The sequence below is a fragment of the Poeciliopsis prolifica genome, unplaced genomic scaffold, assembly GCF_027474105.1.
Source record: "Poeciliopsis prolifica strain line A6 unplaced genomic scaffold, Auburn_PproV2 SCAFFOLD058, whole genome shotgun sequence".
Lineage (NCBI taxonomy): Eukaryota > Metazoa > Chordata > Actinopteri > Cyprinodontiformes > Poeciliidae > Poeciliopsis > Poeciliopsis prolifica.
In genome coordinates this window covers 2,607,091-2,631,338 of record NW_026562433.1, presented here as the reverse complement: position 1 = coordinate 2,631,338, position 24,248 = coordinate 2,607,091, and the positions used below count along the sequence as shown (strand labels likewise).

General features: G+C 38.0%; 1 protein-coding gene across 4 annotated transcripts in view; it reads left to right on the top strand.

Moving 5' to 3' along the window:
- The window catches only part of arap2 (ArfGAP with RhoGAP domain, ankyrin repeat and PH domain 2), a 130,900-nt gene extending 106,906 nt beyond the window's left edge, over nt 1-23,994 (top strand). For all 4 annotated transcript variants that reach the window (XM_055060298.1, XM_055060299.1, XM_055060296.1 and 1 more), the window contains 9 exons: nt 4,861-4,935; nt 5,429-5,546; nt 8,951-9,079; nt 9,761-9,894; nt 10,957-11,039; nt 15,868-15,903; nt 17,194-17,257; nt 22,284-22,406; nt 22,504-23,994. In XM_055060298.1, the coding sequence (XP_054916273.1) occupies nt 4,861-4,935; nt 5,429-5,546; nt 8,951-9,079; nt 9,761-9,894; nt 10,957-11,039; nt 15,868-15,903; nt 17,194-17,257; nt 22,284-22,406; nt 22,504-22,854 (1,113 nt within the window). In that variant the 3' untranslated portion in view covers nt 22,855-23,994. The remainder of the gene's footprint in view (nt 1-4,860; nt 4,936-5,428; nt 5,547-8,950; nt 9,080-9,760; nt 9,895-10,956; nt 11,040-15,867; nt 15,904-17,193; nt 17,258-22,283; nt 22,407-22,503) is intronic.
- The last annotated feature ends 254 nt before the right edge of the window (nt 23,995-24,248 follow it).

Below are 24,248 nucleotides of genomic sequence, written 5' to 3'. Positions count from 1 at the left end.
AGGACAAACAACTATGGACACAAACATTCACACCGAGGGAGAATTTACAGAGACCAATTAACCTTACTGTGGGAGGAAGTCGGAGTACCCAGAGAGAACCCACACATGCACAGGGAGAACATACAGCAGTGCTACCAACTGTGCCACCATGCAGCCCTTAATTGTTGTTGTCTTATATTTTGATAAACATATTTATTATAATAATGTAAAGCTGCACTTATGGCTATCAATGAGTCAAAAACAGTGAGTTTCCAATTCTAATTTTGTCACATAAAGTCATGGATTGCAGATCATTATATATGTTTTATCTTCTTTAGATTGCTGTATTTGTTGTCCTTCAGGCTTAGGGGTAATTTCAATTAATTCAAATACCTGCAGCAAGGGGGCGCTGAGTGGCTCAGTTGGTAGAGCTCGTTGTAGTTCTGGATTTGATTCCCGGTGTTGGGAATCTCTCTCATTCCTACTTACTTTCCAGGCCACTAGATCCTATAATTATTATTTTTTTTTAATTCTGCCACAAGAAACTTACTTTAAACTCATAAAATTGTGTGTTATTTCTACTTCATCTCTTCATTGTTTACCTGATTTTATAAATCTTCAATGCTGACTGGATTGCTGAACTGCAGCAGTTTTTAAGTGCAAGATGATGCCACTGGGAATATATTTTTTAAATTATTTCTACCCACTTGTTCCAGGCACGTCCTTTAGTTTGGAGACCACTGGTTTTTAAATATTTAACCACTTCTGCAATATACTATTAAGCCAAATTCATATTAGTACCGGGAATTATTCCTACTAAACTGTGCATTACAAAAAAAATCTTGGGAAATATAAAAACCACGTCTGCCGAAGTACAAATCTGGATAATTGGCTTACTCCTACCTAATTTATTTAAGCGTCCCTCCTTCAGATTTCTTATTGTGGGCAACATCCTTTTCCCTCTCTCATACAATGTGGTGCATCCAGATGCTAACACTGCTTTGTATTTTTACTTCAGATCCAACTTAGCAAGTGAAAAGTGATTTTCAGTTCTTCATTTTCTCAACAAAAATGTTGCAAAAAGTCACAATCAAATTCTCTTTAGAAAAAAAGAAGCACAAGCAAAATCCAAATGACACATTAAGTCACTTTTATTCTGTGCTTAGTTACCTCTGCAGCTGTTTTGAGTTGCTCAGTTAGGCTGTACTTAAAGACAGCTGGAGTTTCAGCTAAGTGCTGACATGACATGCTAATCTTCCATTCAGTGTTATTGTAGCAATATTTAGACAACTGGCAGTTGTCTAAATATTGAATCTGAACCACCAATTAGGAAGACCGTCTGTGGAGTACGTCTGGAAATCTTTAACCTTTTTGGACCGAAAGGTTGCTTTCCATGTTGCAAATTGCTTGCTTGTTGGTCTAAAATTGCCCAAACAAATTTTGGTTATGAAGTTCATTCAAATAAATCCAAGGAATAGCTTTAAAATGTAGATTAAATTTTTTGGTGGAAAAAAAGTTAGCTAATACAGCAGTATATTTTTGAATAAGTATTTCCCCTGGTACCATTTATTTATCATGGTTGTGTGAAATGAAGGGCTTTTAGCAGCACCAAACTTTGACTTGGCCACTAGATTTTCTTTTCATGTTTGCCAGAGATGAATCCGTCGGTGTGAATTGGTTTGTTGTCCTGCTGCACTACCCAAGTGTGGTTAAGATCAAATTTATAAACTGATGGCTAGGAAACCTCCTCCTGTATTTTTGGGATACAGAGCAAAATTTATGGCTTCATCAGTCCAGAAGCAACAAATCAGACCCAGAACACAATGGTAACACTGCCATGTTTGACTCAAAATTAGTTTTATTTCAAATTTTATTTCAAATTTAATGAAACACCTGGCTTCCAAAGGCTCCAGTTGAATCCCACCAGTCCTAAGAATATTTTACCAAATATTCTTTCAATCGTTGGCAAAAAATCTTCAGTTGTTCTTCAGTGAGCTCCTGCATGAGCCAGTTATTTATTTACTTTTGGAGTGATTTTGTGAGGCCAGCCAACCATGATGAAGTTCACCGCTGTTTCATGTTATCTGACTTTGTAGATGGTAAGGTGCACATACTCCAATAACTTTTTTTTAAGGTTTTGTTGGCTCTAGTGGCCTTTAATTGAAAGTTTTTTGACAGGAAAGAGGGTAATGAGAGAGGGAGAAGACATGCGGCAAATGTTGCCTGGTCGGGAATCGGACCTGCGACCACTGCCACGAGGATTATGGCCTCAATATGTGGGTCATGCTTTGCCTCATCGACACCACAGCACCCTTTACTCTAATAACTCTAAAAAAACCTATGTTTTAACAAAGGGGACAGTTTCTTTTTACAGTGGGCCAAGTTGGGAAGGGTTTGAAGGTTTTCGTCATCACTTAAAATGTTCTTTTTGTGTTCATCAGATGGTCTTGGTCTAATTTAACAATTAATGTGATGTGATGGCACAATTAAAAGTGACAAAAGTAAAGCAAAAACAGCAGAAATCTGAAAGGAAGCAAACACATTTTCACAGCTCTGTATTCTGCAGGCAAGGTCCTGAAGGTTCTGATTAATGGAAGGGAATGGCGAGCATCCTTTAGAGGACAGAACAGCTCGGTGTACAGTGAGGAGTAAGTGAATCAGCGATATAATGAGGAGCAAGGCAGTGTTATGCCTTTTAAGCTTGTTCTGGCTCCAAAATCGATACCCTGCATTCACAACCAGCACGGGCTTGGCTTTAATTAAGTACAAAAATGCCTTGATTCTGTCTAATTTTCTTCACTCGCATCGCCACTGATTCTGCAGTCTCAAAGAGATCTTGCAGCCTTCACACAAAAAGTGAATAGAAGGAGGGGAAAAGAGAACGGAGCGTAACAACGTGGCTCCATATCCGCATGTGACATTTTCACAATTACAGCTTTTTGCTCCATTGGTTTAAATGACTGTAATTTCCGAGTCATTTTTGGGCCACAGGAGTCAGGAGGGGCCCTATCCCTCTTATTATGAGACAGCTCAAGCCATTAATGGACCTCGGTTCACCTGCCCATTGAAATGACAAAGGGAATGTAGCTGCAATTTCAAGGTAGCTAAGGAAAAAGGAACCTCTTCATGCTCACTTAGTTCTCCATTTTTCTGGAGACAGAGAGATTTCCAAAGTCCTCAGAGCCTTTGAAACACAGCATTGTTGTCTAAAATACAACGTTATTAAAAATATGTATCTTATTTGAGGGAATTTTAAGTCAACACTTTAAGAAGGCGTGTCAGCATTTATGCAAATGAATTACATGTTACTGTTTAACAATGGCTGTCTCAAGCTGGAGAAATTAAGTCCACATCAGTTGCATTTGATTTGTATCATAAAACCTTCTAAATCGTGCCAATTTTTTTCTTCATTTTTCATGAAGAAATGTAAGTAAGTATGAGAAATGTAATTTTCATCTGAGTTGATTTTTTTGTTTTCTTTCAAAAATGAAAAAAAATCCTTCAGTTGCCCTCAACGTGTATTGACTGTTGTCTCGTGCATTCGGATGATTGATTTTAACATTTAGTCTGCAAATAATCATTGTAAATTTAAAGCACACCCAAATTGATCAGGTTCCTTGAAAACATATAATGGTCTCTGAATTGAAAACTTGTAAGATACATGACAGATTTGTTCGATTTCTTGCAAAACAGCAGAGAGCACCAATTAGGATTTCAAATTATTGAAAAAGATTAAATTGTAATCAGAATATATGAGAGCTTCTTCCACCCACTTTTCATTGATTAAAATTTGGTAAAATTCTCATTAGTTAAAATCCTGATTATAATTAAAAAAAAAAAAAAAAAAGGGAGATGATAGTGGCCAAGATAGTTTTGATAGGGTCATGCAAAACCATTCGAACGCCTTAAACCACAATATTGACAGACTGTTATATGGTTGAATATATTTTGCTGTGGTAAGAGAAGCAAAACGATGTTAGATGACAATGAGTCAACAAAGTGAGAAATGGTGGGATTGTCTATTGAACACATTCTGTGTGTTCTCTGCTCTGACTGAGATACTGTATATCAGTTTCATTTGCCTCCTTTTCTCTAAGCTTCATTAACTAGCATTGATGTAGCAGTGATGACACGACTACATGGTGAAATGTAGGATTATTCTCACTACCACTTTAACATGAAGTAAACATCCAGATTCTTTCCCCCACTCCTTTACAAAACACGGTTCTTCTGCCATTCACGTCTGAATTCTCTTATTTTCCCGCTGAGCTGGATCTGGCTGTAGTAGCTAAAGCTACCAACCCTAACCCTGCCCTACCCTAACCCTAACCTTAAGGTTAGGGTTAGGGTTCTTCAACAGTGAACATCCCAATTTTTTGTCTTCCATTTATTTTCATAAACCTACACATTTTTAAACACCTTCTCTGTTATTTATTTCACTCTCTAGGTTTTGTTTAGACCCAAAGGTTTTTCTGGGCCACAGGGCTATTTTCTGGCACTTAACCTTTTTCTGTCGTAACAAAAACAGGGGAACGATTACATGTGTCTTCAGGTGTGCCCTCTAAATCTCCTCAAACTCAGTCGGCTTCAATGTGACACTTGAGCAAATATTTGTATTTGGATTGGAGCTTTTGACCTGTGCCCCTTCTTGTTTCGTCTCTCTTTAGTCAGTTTGGCTTTTTATTCACACTCCATTTTATTTTGCATCCTGCTTTGAAGAGAATCGCTCTGGCTCCTACAATTACTTTTAATAATTTCTCTCACTCTTCTCTAGTTTTTCGCTTTACCGCGTTGGAGCTGAATTTCTGTAAACAAACAAAAAAAAAAGTCACTTGACTGATGCATATTTCTCTTTCCCCCTCCCTCATCCTTTCTCTCCAGTTTTGCCCAGCAGGGGATTTGATCTTTGAGGTGTATCTGGAAAAGCGTGAGCCGGAGCAATGCTGTTTAATAAAGGTGAGCTTATGCACGGGCCCCTGCTTCATGGAAGCCCTGATGTAAAGTGGGGAGGGGGGAGCAAGAGAGCGCAAGAGCGGATGGAGGTTGTTGAGGGTGAAAGAGTGGGTTGAACAATAAATAGAGGTTGATGGAACAAGGCTGAGACATCTGTGGTTTAACCTGGTGGGATTACTGCCACTGAAATGAATCAAAAACAAACTAATCAAAGAAATCTGCTTAAATTGTGCAAGTAATTGCGTTTTCCGTGGGGTGCCAGCAGTTGAAGGTCACAGACTCCCGATTTAATGTTTGCTGCAATCCTTAAGGGGGTTTATGTTCAGATAAAAGCTGCAGAGAAAAGTTTGGTGGCAGTTTTCTTGTTGAGACAGGCATACCTTTGGCTCACTCTGTCATGTAAAATGAATTACTTTGCATGAATCTATGTTTTTTTTAATAATATTTTCTCCTTGTGCCAATTTTTTCCTTCGTTTTCCATTTTGTTTTGTGGTAGCTCTCTCCAAGTATGCGGTCCTGCGAGCTCGCAGCTGCTGCACTGAGTATGAGAAACGACACCTTTAAGGCAGATGACTTGTGGACCACCTTTGAAGTTATAGAAAATGGAGAACTAGGTATGCAAGATTTTATTTTTTGCTCATTAATATCACTAATAGTGCAATTCAGGTTACATCATAGTAAGGGTGCATGATACGGCATGTCAAATTAAATTATGTGCTTAGAAAAGCAAGAAATCAGGAAAAAGCTACTTTGGCATTATATATATATATATATATATATAATATATATATATATATATATATATATATATATATATATATAATATATTTTTTTTTTTATTTTATTTAGAACAAAGACAAAACAAATTTTCTCTTAAGGCACTTCCCAAGACAGTGGGGTCTAATTTGATATCTAATATCTAAGCTAGGCATAAGTTGCAGTAGTGTGAAAAAGTATTTCTCCATTTACAGATTTCTTCAGTTTTTGATAGCCTAAACCAAGTACCAAAATGATTTTCAAATTATGATTTGGATATGATTTACGTATTTTCTTTAACATATAAATGCTTTTGAAATGAACCTGGCCTTAGTTTGGAAATGGTGTTAATCCACAGTTTTGGAAAGTTCAGTTAAGTTTCAAACCTACCAGTTTCAGTTTTCAATATGAAAACATATAAATATGTTTTCATATTGATCTTCAAGTGAAGAACATACCAGTTTATATATCTTCAAGTGAAATAACTACAGTTTCACAAATATATTGTATTTTAACGGTGTAAAAATATGATACTGTTTGGAATTAGAGCTGTCTTTCTAGGTTTTATTTCTAACTTCATTCTCAGCCGAGCCTCATTATGTGACCTTTTAGATAATGAAATTGCTTAAATGGAAACTGTCTGACGACATAAAGTAGGTTATGTCAAAAAACAATACCCTATTCTCATTTTAAGAAAAGTAAATACATCAAGAGGTGAAACGTAGTCAATGACGTTTATCATTCTGGAAAGAGCTCCATGTTTTTCCACTTATGGAGAAAACATGGGGCAGATCTGAACCTGTGATTGGCTGACCAGTTCTCCAAAAGTGCGACACTGATTCTTCCATAAGATTTTAAAAGAATCCAAAACCAGCATCTAAAACATTGTCCACAGTTAAGGTTGTAATTAATTCACCTTAAACGGTTAGGATTCAATATTGAGAACAATTTCTTATTGTTCTTATCAATGTCAGTCTTGTCTTTGCAAGTCATTACATGAAACAAAATGTTCCCAATCTAGTCTTATAATGTGCTTTTCATTCACATCTGTTTTTCAAAAGCCCTCTTTGGTTTTTGCAGCTAAAATATAATTACTAAAATTGCTTTCATGATTAATTTTGTCAGGTCCTGCTGTGATTTGCATGAAACTTTTGAGATATGTTGTCAGGGACAGTAGGATTTTATCCAATGGTGCTTTTATGAGACCAAGCTCCTTTGGAATAATGTTTAAAAAGAAATTACAACATTTTGGTAAATGTTGCAAATTTTGTAATTTAAACGGTGTTAGAGTGACTCTGCTCTAACACTGTTAGGTACTTTAATAAACTGATGCTGAGGACTTCACATTGTGAACATGCATTGTAACTCAAGGGCAAGATTTACAGCACACATGCATTAAGTTAATTTCATTTAACTATTAAGCAAGCAAGCAACTGGGTAGCAAAATGTTAGTTAATGTGCACAAAGTATAAAATCACCTAAGATTAAATATGTGATATAGTGGGGTAGGTTGGAAACTGTAGTTATATAAACATATATATATATATATGTTTTCATATTGATCTTCAAGTGAAATAACTACAGTTTCACAAATATATCGTATACTGTTTGGAATTAGAGCTGTCTTCCTAGGTTTTATTTCTCGCTCCATTCTCAACATGACTAATTTCTTTTAAATAACTGGTTCTAAGTAGGTCGCTTTTTAACAGGCCTTTGATTTATTTATTTTTTTTTTTTTTTCAGGTTACATATTTCAAGACAGCCAGCAGAGAAATATGTAATGCTAAACTTGATTCTGTAATATCACTGACTCCTGACAGAAAACATGTATATGACATGAGCCCAGCACGTGTGCATTCCTAAATGCACCACATCATTACCTGACTATGTTGGAAGAATAATTGATTATATATCCCACAATTTGGGATGTATAATTTGCGTTTGTTGTTCAGGGAACCATTGAATCCCTGAACAACAAACGCCTAAGCTTTAAACTTTCTCCTGTGGTCCGCTTTGTGTCCAATTAGTGTCACATTACTATTTGTGGTTGGCATTTTGTTGTGTGACTCATGGAAAAAACAGATCCTCATTCGTTGGCCTTGCGATTAGGAGATTATGCTATAATTTTAATGAACCAGTGTCTGCGTGAACGCGGCGGCACGCTGAGAAATTATCCGAGCATCATTGGTCTGATGATATGCACATTAATTAATCATCGGTGCCATCGTATGTCATAGATTACCTTCATCTTTCTTGCATGATCGACCTAGAGAGCTGACCCGCCTCGTCTCACATTAATAGGCGACGACAGCTCCTTGAGCTTCACACTTCACCATTTGATCATAGAAGAGAACCACGCAAAGAGGAGAGTCAGATTCGTCACAAAGCTGCTTAGCTCACACGTCCCCCGTGCACGTTTCAACAGTTCACTTGGAGTTTACACCTCTCTCTTCTGTTTATTTTCCTTCTCAAAAAGTTCCAGAGGACATGCCGTCCTCTTCTAACAGCAAAGGCGTGTTGAATACTAAATATAAATATATATATATTTATATATTTGCTGACAGATCCGAATATTTCCCACGCCAAACCAGGAAGGATAAACAGTCAAGGTATTTTGAAAGGCTGCAGCTTGACAGGTTTTGCTCGTAAAACCACAAAGAGGGGAGAGGGAGTACATTAATTAGTCATCTTGGTGAGTAACTTCAGATAAACACGGTTAATGAGAACAATGGGCAGAAAAAGGGGGAAGCTAATATTTGTTGGGAAAAGAGGAACTAATTCCATGGCCCGGGTCTGCAGAGATTCCAGCTCTGAGATAAGCTCTGTGTTATTAATAAGTTATGCCACTGTGGCTCTCTTTACCTCCTTTGGTTCTGGAAAACACGGGGGTGTTGAAATGGAACCATCAGAGCAGAGGAGGTAGTACACAAATTATCAGCTTTTTTTTTTTTGGCTGACAGCATGCACCCTGTTCACCAATTAGGAGGAGATAATAGGTCTATTTTTCACATGAGTGTGTTTTTATAATCAGCTCCTGATATGATGTAGATAATTTAAACTGCTCTTTAATGACAATGGGAGGAACAACAAGATCATAATGTTGTTTGGTTTACATGTGTTCGTCTTGGGTGTGAATTGGCGCCTCACATGTCGAATTCGAGTGAGGTCAGAAGACAGAATGGATTTGTTTTTGCTTTTTGGGTATCTTTTACGTTCTCTATCGCAATAACTGATCGCAAGGTTTGTTGCTCTCTTTCAACAGAGCGACCTCTGCACCACAGTGAAAAGATTCTTGAGCAGGTGCTGGAGTGGAGCACCTTGGACTGCCCGAGCTCTGCTTTTCTTGTTATAAAGAAATTTGCAGGCGCCAAAAGAATGGCTGGAGGAAAAGGTAAAGTGTGCTGTCAATGAAGCCCTTCGAGTAAAATCTCTGTGTACACACATTCAGGCATTATTCACTGTGGGACCAGAAACTGTGGGATTGTGTTTACTATCAGTAATACTTTACAAAATAGTCCTCCAGAAAGTGTCACAAGATCCCATGTTTACATAATGTTTTCCCCAGAAGAAACGAAGGGTTCGTAAAATAGTCTGACATCTGTGAGTAAAGAGCAAAATGATGAAGCGCCAAAAAGTGACAAATAAGCAGTGGAAACGTGTTGCTAATTTGCGTTAGTTAAAAGTAGCTTTACATTATGCAAATATTAACTTGTGGAATAGTTGGTCAGACCGAAAAGGACTGGTTATAACACAGACATAAATGTTAAACTAGAATGAAATTAGTATTGATATGCATCATATTTCTAAACTATAACTAAATGACGTACATATATCTTCAAAGCAATGCTAACTAAGTTAATTTGGTTAAACATTATGAATAAGTAATGGTAAAAAGAAAGTCAGTATCTTTACTTCCATTTCTCAATTATGCACACCATAAAATCTCAATAAAATACATTTGAATGTGGAGACATTCGAGGTTTAGTATTATGTTTGCGAGGCACAATAAATCTATAGATGCTCTGTTTTCTCATGTTCTGCAGCACATTTCCAATACTGTTTTTTTCAACAGATCCGCAACAGTTTCTAAAGAGCGACTATCTGAAGTTCAGTGATGGATCCTCCAAATTGCTCTCGGGTCACAAGTTCCAGGACAAGTACGTTGTACTTCGTTCAGAGAAGCTGCTTCTTTACAGGGACATCAAAGTAAGTACCGCCTTTTTTAGTATGGGCTTCATACACTGTCACATTCCCCCAGTAAAGACTTTTAACCATTTGGGATTTATTTTTTTTCTTGCTTGTGAACCCCAGTCCTTTAGAGGACTGACATACCAAGGAAATAAAAAAACTTCTTAGGAAAAAAAACAAAAAAAACCCACTAGCGCTACAGTGGAGCATACATCACTGCAACCTAATAGGCCCAAACCCAGCCAGTCTCTGTGACATCTCGTGTATCTGTTTCATATATCCCTGAGCGTAGTCTGGAGCTCTCAGATTTTTAAATTACAGAGGAAAATAAAACATACTGATGGCAGCAGGCTCCATATTTCTTTCCCCCCCTTTTTTTAGCTTTTTTTTTTTAAGAAAAAAGAAAGAATGCAGAATTTGCGGGAGAGAGGACCAGCAGGATCGAGTTCCCTGGAGGGCTTTTCTTCTCAGCACATTTCTGCAGTTGAAACATGGGATTCGTAAAGGAGTGTGAAGAAGTGTTAATAATTGATGGAAGGGCTGCCTGTAGGGTGGGAGGGGGTTGTGTAGGTAGGAGGCAAAATGAGTAGGAACGATATATTTATAAATATATTCAACCGTGTGTGTGTGTGTGAGAGAGAGAGTTTCTCTAAATATGAGGTTGCAGAAGAATGTGGCTAATTACTGCATAAATACAAGGTAAATTAGAAGTGTTACTGCAATTTAATTGATATTCTTTGGCCTCTGCAATTATTGCCAGGTCTGTATTTAGTGCAAATTATGCTGGATGAAACGGAGAACGGGGTGTGGGTTTTGATGTGTAGGTGTCGGAAGCAAGCTCTAACTTTGATTTTGTTTGCTTTGTTCTCCTTCACTTTGTTCTTTGGCAGTCGGAGGATTGGGTTTGCCGGTAATGATTCAAACTGATTGCTGCCTTTTCTGTGATTGTTACTTCGTGATTTTAGTTTACCTCGTAATGTTTTCTTTATACATGTTTTTATTGCCAAAATGTTCATCCGTGTCTTATTTCTCTTGTCTGTTCTCTCTCTCTCTCTTTTTTTTTTTTTTTTTTTTGTACAGAACACTAAACCGGAGAAAGAGATTCAGTTGAAGAGGGTAAAATGCTACTTGGGCCTGAAGAAAAAGCTCAAACCTCCATCCAAGTGAGCAGTAAAATTTTCTTTGAATTCTGAAATCTACAAATGTCTAGAAATGAAAACCAAATGCATATATCTAGAATTTTATCTCTGTGGCATTTGTTGCATTGTGTGTTCACGCTTATCTTTTACCTGTGAGAAAAACTGCTACAGCTGAAGTGGAGAGACTTTGACAGAATCCAATTAAAACCTAAAGTTATTGTAGGTGTAGATCGAACATTTGGTGCAAGATGTGAGCAAATAGGTGTAAAATAACGAGCTATAATGTAAACATGAATGTCAGGGATTCATGGTAGAATGCTTTATTAATTGTCCAGTTTGCATTTGAATGACATGAGCCTTTTTGGACAAATCTGAGTAAACAACTTCTCAATTAGGAATTGTTACCACGTTGTTCATGCGTTGAAGACGACAAGTAGTGGCCACATTTGTTGGTGTTGTTTGGATCATCTACAAAAGCTCAATCTTGTTCTCATCTGACCAAACCACAGAGTTCCTGTTAGAGTCCCACTTGGGTTCTGTGAGCTCCTCATGTTGACCTTTGCGACAGTAAGGGGAAAAAAGTACATCTTTACTGGCATCACTTTTGGCATCTACTGGTCGTCACAGAGATATGGTGACTGAGTTTCGTGCAATTTTCTAACATGTGTTGCATGCATCATTACCCTGCTTATTGTGTGTTGTAATCCCTAGCTAGTCTTGTGGCCCAATGCTAGGTTAAGCAATCCATGCAATGCGAAGTCTTCTTAATTCCCTTACCATTTTTTTGTTCTCTTTCTCTTGCCCGGTGGCAAAATAAATTTTGAATTCTGCTTGGCCTTTTTTAAAGGAAAGGGTTATTGGGTTCACTTAAAGAGAAGAAAATAGTGGTTATTTTTATTTTATTTTATTTCTGTTGAAGTTTTCAAGATTAAAGTTGGAATGCTGAGAAAAAAGGAGAAATTTTGTTTCATGATTAAAGTCAAAACACTGAGGGAAAAAAAGTCGCAACAGCCTAACATTTGTTGCTAAAAAGCCATCACCTCCACTTTTATTTGCCTTTTCGACGATAATCCAACGCAAGGTTAGCAACGACAAATTTTTATTATTCGGGAGACTTTTGTACTACATGAGAAGTTGATCACCTTTCAAGTTCACCTTTTCAGGTATATTTCTCACTGTAAATAACTCTCTACAATATATTGCAAATTTAACAGAGCAATATCGCTATACGCAGTCAGTATTGGCAAAAATTGCTTATACTCTGCACTCAGGATAAGGTAGCTCAATGCTATAAAATTTTGTGATGGTGACTGATATCACAGTGATATCAGTTGCGATATCTCCCTATTTTCGACTTTGCTTGGCTCTATTTCTTGTGAAGTAAATGATCCAGTTTAAAATTAATAACATCTTTTTAATTATCTTGGTTGAAAAAAAAAATACCTGAGTGATAAAAACATAAAAAATATAATTAAAAAACTTCTATAGATGGTAAAAGAAAAATGTACAAAAGAAACACATTGAACCTCTATGAGCTTTTTGTCTTATGTAGGATTTGATTCCAGCAACACAGATCAAAAAAAGTCTGTAACAAAGCCAGCAAAAGCTGATGAAAATGTGTGAGGTTCAAAAGAAGCCCTGTGGAACATTTCACAAATAATTAGGAAAATTTGCAGCATGTCAGTAACGTGACTGGGAATAAAAAGGAACATCCAACAGAGGGAAAGTCCTTCTGAAGTAAAGCGGTGTTCACCATGCTGTAAAAGACTTGCAGTCAGTTTAAAGAGAACGTTTCTTGTTGTGAAATAGATAGGATCTTGACAGTTTTATCTTCCGGAGACAGCACGTCTTTTTAAACAATTCAGAGCAAATTAGAAGTCCAGATGTACGTACAATGAAGTGCGTGAACACACTAACAGGATTCATGAACACGAATAGGATTTTCTGAGGACCCAGAACATAACATCGTCATTCACCTAACAAACTTAAACTGAATGCGGCAAAATAAACTTTGTTCAATTTAAGTGTGACTGCAGCTGCTGTGAAATTAAAGTCTAGAGCTGCTTGATATTGAAACGTATCACCCGATTCTGGTCAAGGACAATTTATGGTTGTCGTTTGCTCGTAAGCAAGCAGTCTGTGACACACTTCTGTGTGTATTTATTTTTCATTCCCTCACTTCTCAGTTGTTCAAATAAAGAAAAAACTAACAGTTTTAAATCATTTTCATGTTTTTCTGATCTTTGTGTGATGTGTCTAAATGCAATCGAGAATTTAGTAACGGGTAGATTGTTGGGTTGATTGTTTTGGTATACAGGTTTCTGGCAACAGCTGGAAGTTTGGTTAATGTCTCTTAAAAGAATTGCAGTATCAGAGGCAGGTCTGTTGACTGCTTTTCCCAAACACACCTCAAGTCTGTCTGCAGACGTTCACTAGCGCTAATTGCCCCCTTAGAAAACTTAACCTCGTCACATGATTCCATTTATTTTGTGAAGTGCACCTGTCCCTCTTGGAGCAGAACAACCCATGAACATGCGGCTGGCACTTCTACGCTTCATAGTCAGGATGGTATTTTCAGACATACAAGGTTCTGTGCTTTTCATTTCAAAAGTAACAATCACCATTACCTGATTGCTACATAATCAGGTAACAATCACCATTATGTTATTATGGTGATTGTTAGATGAAACATCTATTTCTCCATTTCTGGATTTGATTGTGAAAAGCCATATTCAAAGTTTTCTCCGGTTTTCTCAGAGTGATCTGTTTGAGGAAGAAACGATGCGCACATTCTTACCAAATCTTTTCTTCCCTTATAACAGAATATTTGGTTTTGATTTGGACAGACCACTGTTATAATGCTTGTTATAATACTTCATTTATAGTTTTTTTCTCCTCATAGAAAACATAGAACACCAGTTTCTTTTAAACTTTAGTGAAACTGATTTAACACATATCTGTTTTCACAAATGCAAATAGTTAATTTATCGCAGCTCACGACACGTGCCGGAGCTGGAGCAGTTTCTGTTGCTGAATCAAAGAGCGAATCTGTCGGAAACCAACCCCATAACTCACGTTGCGTATTCATAATTCCTCATAATTTTCTCCATGTCAGAATTTTCAGAGCCAGGGGAAGTGTGAAAAATGAGTCCAGCGAGTGGTGATGCATTGTTCAGGGCTTCATAGGGAGAAAAACTGGATAAGAGGGAAGGACTGGGAGGCAAAGAGGGACAGAAAAGAGAGGATGGTGCAGCGTGCTATCATAAAGGTGCTGTTGAGTGGGCTGTGGGAGCGGCATTACGGTGAATAAAGAAATAAAGACAGAGTGCTGAGGAAAATGGAGAGAGTTGTGTTGAGAGGGTGAGGAGAGCCAGCGCTTCAGTACCTCATTAGGGAGGGTTCTGTCTGCGAGCGGCCTACTGTGATGCGACGTTGGATCGGCTGCCTCAACTCGCAGGAGTGGAGCTGCAGGCTCTCGGTCCCTGCCTCTTATTTTTTTCTCTTTGTTCTCCCCTTCACTCTTTTGCCTATTTTAATTTATAGCTGTGAAAGTTTCTCAAGCACAGAAATTTGGTATTTTACACTATTCTGCCTGTGTGCAGATTAATCCGCTGTTAAAGTTTATATAATAACGCTGTTAGAAATGGATAAGATATTGAATGATATCACTTTGACATGCTGGAAAATAAGTGAATGATCTTGCTAATAAATAGAATGTAATGAAATGCGCACTGCTGGGGTTTGTTCAAGTGAAACTGGATTTAGACAAAATGTTTGGGTTTTTATTTTCACACATTTTAAAACATGCACACAGTGCATCCTTTCCAGTATTTTATGTTTGTGAACTACTAGAATATTCAATGCAATCCAGGCTCTTTTTAATACTGCCCTTTACTTTGGCCTCCAAAGATGAATAAGTCTCTACAACAAGGCCAACCCTGTAAGTAGTACCTCCGTTCTTGATTCAAAATAGGAGTCCTAAACAAAGAAACAACAGTTACCAGCAAAGGCAGCTTACAGCAGGCTGTCTAACAAGGACCTGATGGAAATATACTATTTTCATAAGGTCTCAGCTTTTGTTCTGGCTTTCATTTTCCAATTTTGGACCAAATCTTCAGGACACTGAACACATCTTCTTGAGCTGTATGATGATCTTGTATGTAAACATTAGATTTGAAGAAGGTAATAAATAGATGTTGGACATATTCTTTCTCTTATTAGTGTACCATTTAGCAAATGTTACATTTTGGTCATTCTGACCTGAAACAGGAGAAGTTTGGTCTCACTAAACACCAGACAGTTAGGAAAACTATTTGATGCATGTAAGCATCTGGTTCCTGCTAGGTTGTACAGTGAACTCCAGGCTTCAGAGGTTTTACATTTAGCCTAACTTGTCTACACATTATGCTTCTCCATACTTTTGGGTTTATTTAGATGAGCAGCAAGTGCTGTGTGTATAGTGTTTTGCCTGGAGGACATTGGGTGCTCATGCATAAACATATGCATCGGAATTGCTCTAATTAATTGCACAGTTAAGCAGCAGGCATTCAAAATGAGTTTTTCCTGATCTGTTCTTTACACGCTTGCGAAACGATTTTGACCTTTTCCTGTGTGTACGATACTTACTTCACAATTTTTATAGGTTTAAAGTTTGGGGATTTGTGTTAATCAGAGTGTAGAGTATTATTAGTCTTGCGATTGGATTGTGAGTGTGAATGCGTGAATGTGTCAGTATGACTAGCGAGTGCCATATAAGTTGAGACCATTTACTATTTTCACAAATGTTTTTCTTAGATTTAATGGCGCAGAAATTGCTTTATCTGATGCATGTCTTTTTTTTTTCTTTTTACAGCTGGGGTTTCACAGTTTACTCAGATAAACATCAGTGGTGAGTCCTGCACAAAATCTAATCAACTCAAAGCTCTGATTCAAAGCTCTGATTTTTACTCTCAGTTTGGTGATGGGAATCATGAAAGCAGAGTCTAACTGATTATTAGTCCAACATTTTATGACATAAAATATGACTCAAGTTTATAAAATCTTTTCTGAAAGTGAAAACATTCACATAAAACAGCAAGGGAAAGTAAAAGAGGCCTCTGTCGGCTGTACAGCAGCTTCTCTGCTTATTATGACGGGCGGTTTTAGGTCAAAGCTGTTTTGTCTCACACACATTACTAAAGACTCATAGACACTCAAAATATTGAGAATGCACATATACACTATTAAAGTGTCACACACACATACAATTTTCTCTCTCACACACACAAAATACTAAAATTGCGCATATACATTCAAAAAAATGAGTCCCTCTCACACAGAAAAATTTGTCTTTCACACAAATACATGTCTCAATCCCATTCATTCATTCATTCATTCATTCATTCATTCATTCATTCATTCATTCATTCATTCATTCATTCATTCATTCATTCATTCACTCATTCATCAAGCCTAGTGTTAGTTCACACACATACATTTTCGACCCATCATTCAGAATAGCATGTCTGTATGCTTTGCGTGTGTGTGTGATATATGTGTGTGATATATGCAATATTTTTTCAGTTTGAGAGAAAGATTGTATTTGTGTGTCACATTTTAATTGTGTATATGTGCAATTTTAATATGAGTCTTTAGTAGTGTGTGAGACACAAAACATATTTTTTATAGCTTCTTCCTAGCTTACACCAAAAATAATTTGAGCAGGACCTGAATTCATTTCAGTTTTAACTTTTTTTTTGTTAGTACTGCATTCTAATTGACATACTGAATCACAGTTTTTACCTCCATGTACTTTTTTTTTCTCCTCCAGAGGAAATGAATATAATTTAAAGGTAGACTGATGGAGACCATTACTGGATTGGAATTCAGCTTCTGTCCTTCGCTCTACCATACAACAAATAGAACATGTATTTGTATTCATTACAAGCAAACATGTAACAAATACATTTTCAAAATATTGGTTCTCTCATTTAAATACTGTATGAAATATATATTCACATCTGGGCTGTTAGTGTGATAAATTACCCAATTGGGTGACTGCTAATGATAGTGAATCCCCTCTTGCCAAGCCCATTCATGATAATACCTGAGGCGTTCCCTTTGAAGACATAATGTGCAGTGACATGTAGAAAATAGGTGAATGTGTGTGAGTGATGTGACCAAGTTTCCCCTCCCACAGGCACTTCTGCTGTGACAGGAGGGAGACTCAGATCAGCTGGGTGGCAGACGTCATCGCTCTCAAGGTACAGTCTATCGCAGCTAAAAACATCGAGGACAGTTTAGCTCTTTGCTAACGTAAATACTTAGAAAAGCAGCAAAGAACATACATTTGAACAACTTTAGATGCGTTTTCGTAATTTGGGAAAGTTTTATTTATTTTTTCCACTTTCAAAGTAAAAAAAAAAATCTTTTTGCTTTTTAATATGGATTATATATTTATACAAAAGTAGAAGTAAAAACGTCTGCTCAAAAAAGTATTGGTGATAAGGCTGAGTGGTTCTGGTCCTTCAAACAAATGGGAAAAAAAGTTTCTTCCTCAGATAAAAGTAGTGCTACTTCAAAACAGTATTGCTGAAGTAAAAGTTAAAAAAAAAAGCATATCGGAAGCAGATGTGTTTTGTTTTTTTAGGTGAATGTAACTGACTAGCTGTAACAACCCATGAGCCACCTGTGTCTTTCATTATGCATTGAAATATACATAGCTTCTCCAAAGTGAAGTTGAATTGTTTGAAGAACTTACTTTTGAAGGACGTTTTGATCTCACTATTTATTTGTTGCAGCTTGGACAGAATATTGAGGGAGCCCACTTTGTTGGATTAGAGAGTAATCCACAGCAGAATCAGTTTCAATGTCAGCATTACTCTTATATTTTCTTCCCCTGACAAATGATAGGAATGGAACAGTGATTCGTCAGAGCATCTGTCTTCTACCTTTCTGTCACAAGATTGTTATGCAAAAGTCTTCACTGATACATGCTGCCAATATTTTGACTGAGCTCTGCACTGGTGGCAGAGCTTCGTGCCAGATGTTCCTCATAGATTTACATTAGATCTTTACGTGGTGGCGTCACACAGTTCCTGCAGATTTGGTGGCTGAAAATCCGTGATGTTGAATTGGAGTTTAGCTGCGTACGTCTCAAAGGCATTCTTTTGGTGAAGACAGAAGCCTTTAGACCATCGTAGGCCCATTGTCGTGTTCAAATAACTAGTTTTAGATCATTTGAGCTTTGTAACATGTTGCGTCATCCTGCTAAAAGTAGTTCATTTCCACTGACCTGAATAGTTCAGATGGATCCTTGCTGTCGTCTCGTTTTCTCCAGATTCCAACCCTACCATTTGAACGCGGTAGTTAAAATCGTTACATTTGACCAGACAAAGCTTTCCAGCCTCACATTGACCTTTTTTAATTGAGCCTGCATAAGTTGTAGGTTCAATATCACTTTTTTATTAAGCGGACAAAGACATTGACCTGGTGTGGTTTTCTGCTGCTGTGGTTTATCTGCTTCAATAAGCTGCACAGCCAGAGATTTTATTTTACGCACCTTGTTTGTAACAAGCAGTTATCTGAGCTGCTGTCCACACAACTGCCGCTCACTTCATATTTTCCCCTCGATTCTCTCCAACCCCAACAGATGTTTGGGCATATTCACCGGTTTCTAAAATATTCAGCACTCGTTGCACCAATGATCATGAAACATTCAAAGTCATATAACACACGCTTGTCGATTTGAACTTTAGCGAGTTCGGCATGTGCTGATGCCTAAACGCATTGAGCTGCTGAAATATGATTGGCTGATTTTCCGTTTGCATTAACATGCAGCTGGACGGGCGGACGTTACAGTGTGTCTGAGTGCATTTTGATGAAGTGATTTCAGCTGGACTCTTCCACAGCTCTTTGCTTAGTGATCACAGCAGAATAACAACATTTTTCTTCCCTTGTGAATTAAAGGGTTCAAGACAGAAAAGTTAACCTGCATCCGATTATTAGCCACAATAATTTAAGCGCAATATGAAATGTCATCACATACACTAAAGGTGAATAGTTTGCAAAACACAATGTTTATCCCCCTTGCCAACTAAAGCTTTTGAACAGGGCTGCGTGCTTCCCCTCTCCTACTTGAGTGAAACAAACAAACAAAAAAAAGCCTGATTCATGTCAGAATAAATTTACTTTCACTATTAAAGTTATTAGAAGTGGAAGGTATAAATAAATGAATCATATGTTTTGCCCAATCAGTCATTTCTGTAGCGCTGTTAGGCACATTAAACACATAAAGCAGGGAGAGGACTGTAAAGTTTTTCGAGGTCACTCAACAATGACATAAATCACTTTATGTGGAAAAGCTGTGAAAATAAGGTCAAGGCGACTGTAACAATCACATTGTGGTGCTTAGCCCCCAGACATAGCGCTGTGTTGTCACTGTCATCCGCTGACACAGCACATATGACATAAATAATGCAGGCCAAAGCAAACACAGGCAGAGCAGCTATGGATGCCACATATTCTCCAGGCATTTTTTTTCTCCTTCCCTCCTCCTGACGTTTCTTGCTGCGATTCGTGTTTTCTCATTAAAATAAATAAACGAAACCCTTTTCTGGTCGTTTCTAATCTAAATAACTGAAGTTGGTTTTTTTTTTTGTGTGTGTGTGCTCAGCACATTTAATCAGTATTGGCACTTCTTTATGGGAACCTGTCTGCGGCACAGTGCTGTTTATCACGGGTACTTACTGTAAAAGCCTTTTAGTGCTTTAGTTTGGGTTAGCAAGTAAAAAGGGCAGTGCTGTCAGGGGAGATTGATCTAAAGGGAAAGGCAGTATTTGTTTTAAAGGTGTTTATTTCGGTGCACTCTTTTCTTGCTCTCTGGAGATGCTTTTAGCTCGGCAACAGCTAAATCTATAGCAGACTGGAGCGGGCTGAAAGCATTAGGATTCTCCTCCTAAATCCTCTAAACATAAGGATTGTCAGCTTCCAGCAGGGAAGCTTTCTGGGAAGGACACCAGAACCCGCACCAAGGGCAAAGAGAAACACGCGGACCAGAAAGTAAGACAAGAGGCTTCAGGTTTCTCGTGATTTCCATTACCTGTTAGCAAGCGTTGTACTCCCACAGTTTCCATAGCAACCGGCGCTGGCTGGATCTCACTCTACCGTGAGGTGTGATGAGTGTCGGTGCTGATGAGGGGCTGGGAGGAGGGCGGAGAGGTCCAAGGACAAGTTCTTGCGGCGATAAAATGAGGGTTTGTTAAGGAGCCACGGCTCTCGCTGGTCCGAGGGGTCGCCGTGGTTTCCAAAGGGGGACGCCGTCGAAGTGGAAGTTTAGCCAGAGATCAGAACTCAGGAGGACTTCATGAATCTGCATCTGTAGCCAGAGATCAGAACTCAGGAGGACTTCATGAATCTGCATCTGTAGCCAGAGATCAGAACTCAGGAGGACTTCATGAATCTGCATCTGTAGCCAGAGATCAGAACTCAGGAGGACTTCATGAATCTGCATCTGTAGCCAGAGATCAGAACTCAGGAGGACTTCATGAATCTGCATCTGTAGCCAGAGATCAGAACTCAGGAGGACTTCATGAATCTGCATCTGTAGCCAGAGATCAGAACTCAGGAGGACTTCATGAATCTGCATCTGTAGCCAGAGATCAGAACTCAGGAGGACTTCATGAATCTGCATCTGTGCTCGGCGTGCACCTCAATAAATTGCGACATCGTGGAGGAGCAAAATGGTTTGAGTCATTCAAATGTAAAAGTGAAGCTCATTCATAACACATTCTTTCCACACTGATGTCTCTCAGGCTTTTGACTTCTGTTATTTTTGATGAATACGACTTATACCCTTTTTAATTTCAGTTCAGTTCCACCCAACATTTGATCTTAAGATGAAAATCAATCAAAAAAGATGTTTAAGTCTGAATCATGTCATGGCAGGCACAGACAGAGGGGAGAGTGCTGACTTGACAATCGTCCCCCAGCCTGTTGTGATAACGAGTGCAACCCTCCAAAGCGCATTCTTGCAGAAGCTGTTTGCTCACTCAATGCTGTCCAGCCATATTGATGAAAATTTGAATGGAAGAAAAAATCAACAGCAACGAGATAACTGCAGACTTAAACTATTCAGATGTATTAGCATGTAGGTTTTTAAACGCTGCATTCTTCATTCAGTGATGCCATCTAATATTTATGAACGTCTCTGAGTTACGCTCTCAAAGCAGGGTTAGCTGAGGCTTTCTTTTTTAGTGGTGTTTACAACTTTCTGGTTCAAACTGGTTCACAAGCCGTTTGTTCTTCTGGGTGTCTCCCATATCACCAGATTCAGAATCGGATAAGAAAGCACTTTCTTTTCTTTCTTTTTGGCTATTGAAGATATAAAAATGGAAGTTAGGGTTTGCAGTTTCTCTTACTTTCTCCCCAGACGAGTTTATGATTCCACAGCAATAGGCTGTGCATCTCCTGATAAAGAAAGCACTAAAACTGAAAGTGTAAGTTCTAACGACAGCGTCTTTGTTTTTCTCAGCTCGTGATCTGATTGTTGGCCATTTCTGAAAAATGTATGCCTAGATTAAACTTGAGGCTAATTTTCACTTCCAGGATATCAACATTGATCCTTACGTCTTTAAACCAAAGCATAATCAAATGGAGCTCTGAGGAATTGCAAATTAATTTGTGAAAATAGAAGTCAGTTTCAGCCAACAAGCACATTTGTCAAACTCTGAAGTGTTTCCATACAGGAAGAGATGCTGTTGTTCAGATTGTTTTTCTCCTGGTTACCTCGGAGAAACAGACTGTCACAATTTTTATTGCTTACCACATGATTTGAGAAAGAATGATGTACCATCTGGATCTCCATACATCAGTCAATATCGATATGTATTTGCGTCTCTACCAGCTGCAACAGTGACTTGTTCCAGTTTGCTAGAAGTCATTTGCAAAATCAACTAAGTGTAGCATAACAGTTCTGTTCCTACAGGTTGAAGAGGATATCTTTTTTTTTTCTTTTTTTTACATTTTTCCCTGACAATGTGACAATTTAATGGCTTTCTAACAATTCACTCAGTGTTTCTGCTCAGCGTCTCTACTTGCAAATTTCTGTGTGTCAGTATTTTACTTCGGAATACATGATACACAGGACCGTAGTTGTGCTGCACACTTCTCCTAAGTGAATATATGTGTATAAACTTCATACAAATAAAAACATTTAATGACCACCACCTGAACAAGACTGAAGTCTTTATTTTTCTTGAGGTTTGTGGTCCTTACTGTGTTTTTTTTTAGCACGGGTCTGATCTTCAGATGACCAGTACCAACAAAGAAACTGAAGATCTCAAAACGTCCAAAGGAGGCGCTGTAACAGAAAGCAGCAAGGTTCCATCATACAACCATTGCTTCAGCAAGCATGTAAGTCAAATAATCAAACTTCGTTTATTTTCATTTCACCACATGTTGTTGTCTAAAATATATAAAGAACAATCGCATCTTCTTTATTTCCCTGTAGTTGACAGAGAGGAGGGTTTCTCTTGGAGACGCTGACTTGAGGACAACCAGAGTCTCTGGTCTTCACCTCAAAACCAACACCGTACCCAAAGGTTTAAAGCCCGACTACCTGTCACAGATCCCAGAGGTTTCTCAGCGCAGAACCTCTGTGGACATCTGCCAGCCTCAAAGGCTGAAACCTCCATCCTTGCCGGGACACCTCAAGCCCTTGCCACCGCCGGTTTTACCTCAAACTGGCAACAAGACGCCTGGCAAAAAACCCATTCCAGGTGTTGGGGGAGTCATGCCTGCAAACTTGCTCAACGAGCTGAACTTGGTCCTCAGCAAGAATGCTCACAAGACCACTGAATGACAAACATGAAAAGAAGCTTGGTAGTTAAAATGCAACTAGTGCAGAGGCTGAAGAGAAGAAAACAAAACATAACTGCAGTTTTAGCTGGAAAGACCCAGGTTGTTATTTTTCCGTGCATTGCTGTTGAACTTTGATTCTGATGCACAAGGTGGGAGATGCAGTGGATGTGGTACTAACCCAAGCACTACACCAGGGGCTGGCAATTCTGGTCCTCGAGGGCCGTTGTCCTGCAACTCTTAGATGTCTCTCTGGTCCTACATACTTGAATTCAACAGCTGAAGTGCAGTCAGGTTCTCCAGAGTCCTGCTAATGATCTTATTATTTGACTTAAGTGTGTTGAAGTAGAGATGCATCTAAACGTTGCAGGAGGCCGGCCCTCCAGGCCTGGAGTTTCTCACCCCTGCACTACGCGGTGTGATTTAATCGCCTGTCAGGGATGCAAATCAAAAGTTAGCATAAACATTTCCACCTTTACTTAATGCCTGAAACGTTTCTTTAAGAAGCTTGTTTTTATTGTGCAGTAGCAGCACAAAGTATTTAAGTGCATTTTTAGGACTTTTTATTGAAGACTTTCTACAATTTCTTTTTGTATTATGCTGGAAAATTTATTGCACAAAGTTTATCTGTATATCTAATACATTATGCTTATATTTTAATTTAAGCACCAGTTTTAAATGCTCCTTGTGCATGTCTGCATATAAAATTCTAAACATTGAAACTTATAATAGATTCTTATTTTTATAAGCACACGATGCAACACGTCTGGTAGAAGGGGAAGACTAATGTGTTACGTGTATTTATATTTCATAGGTGACTGTTATATTGTAACCTTTAACTATACAAGTAGAGGTTGCTCAGTTTTAAGCTTATAATTAAGTGGCAAACCTCTTTAAACTGTCTGCCCTCAAATGTATTTTTAATGTACAGCATGAATATATTAATAAACTCTGAAAAATGCTTTGAGGTGGTGTTTTAGTGAACAATTTAATCTTTAATGATTACTTATTTCCATCTGCTAAGTATTTGTTCCTGTTTCACCTTCAAGGATTTTCATGTAGAATGCTAGCTTGATTTCAAGTTACAGTATTGGTGCACTTAGTAAACCTATTTGATTGACTACTGCATTTGATTAAAAATGTAATGATGCATATATTTGAATTAAACCATCATGGTTCACTTGCTACTGTGTTTTATATAATGGGACAATACTTAATGTTGCTCATTATACAGAGAATAGAGAAGTCTAATGTTTTTGCACTGGTTTCAGTGAGAACCATCTTAGAAAATAAGTTGCTTAGCTCACTGTCAATTTGAACTACATGAATGCAAGATACTGAAAACATAAATGCTTTCTTTTCATTTGGCACTGGAAAAAAAGCTGCGTGTGATAAACT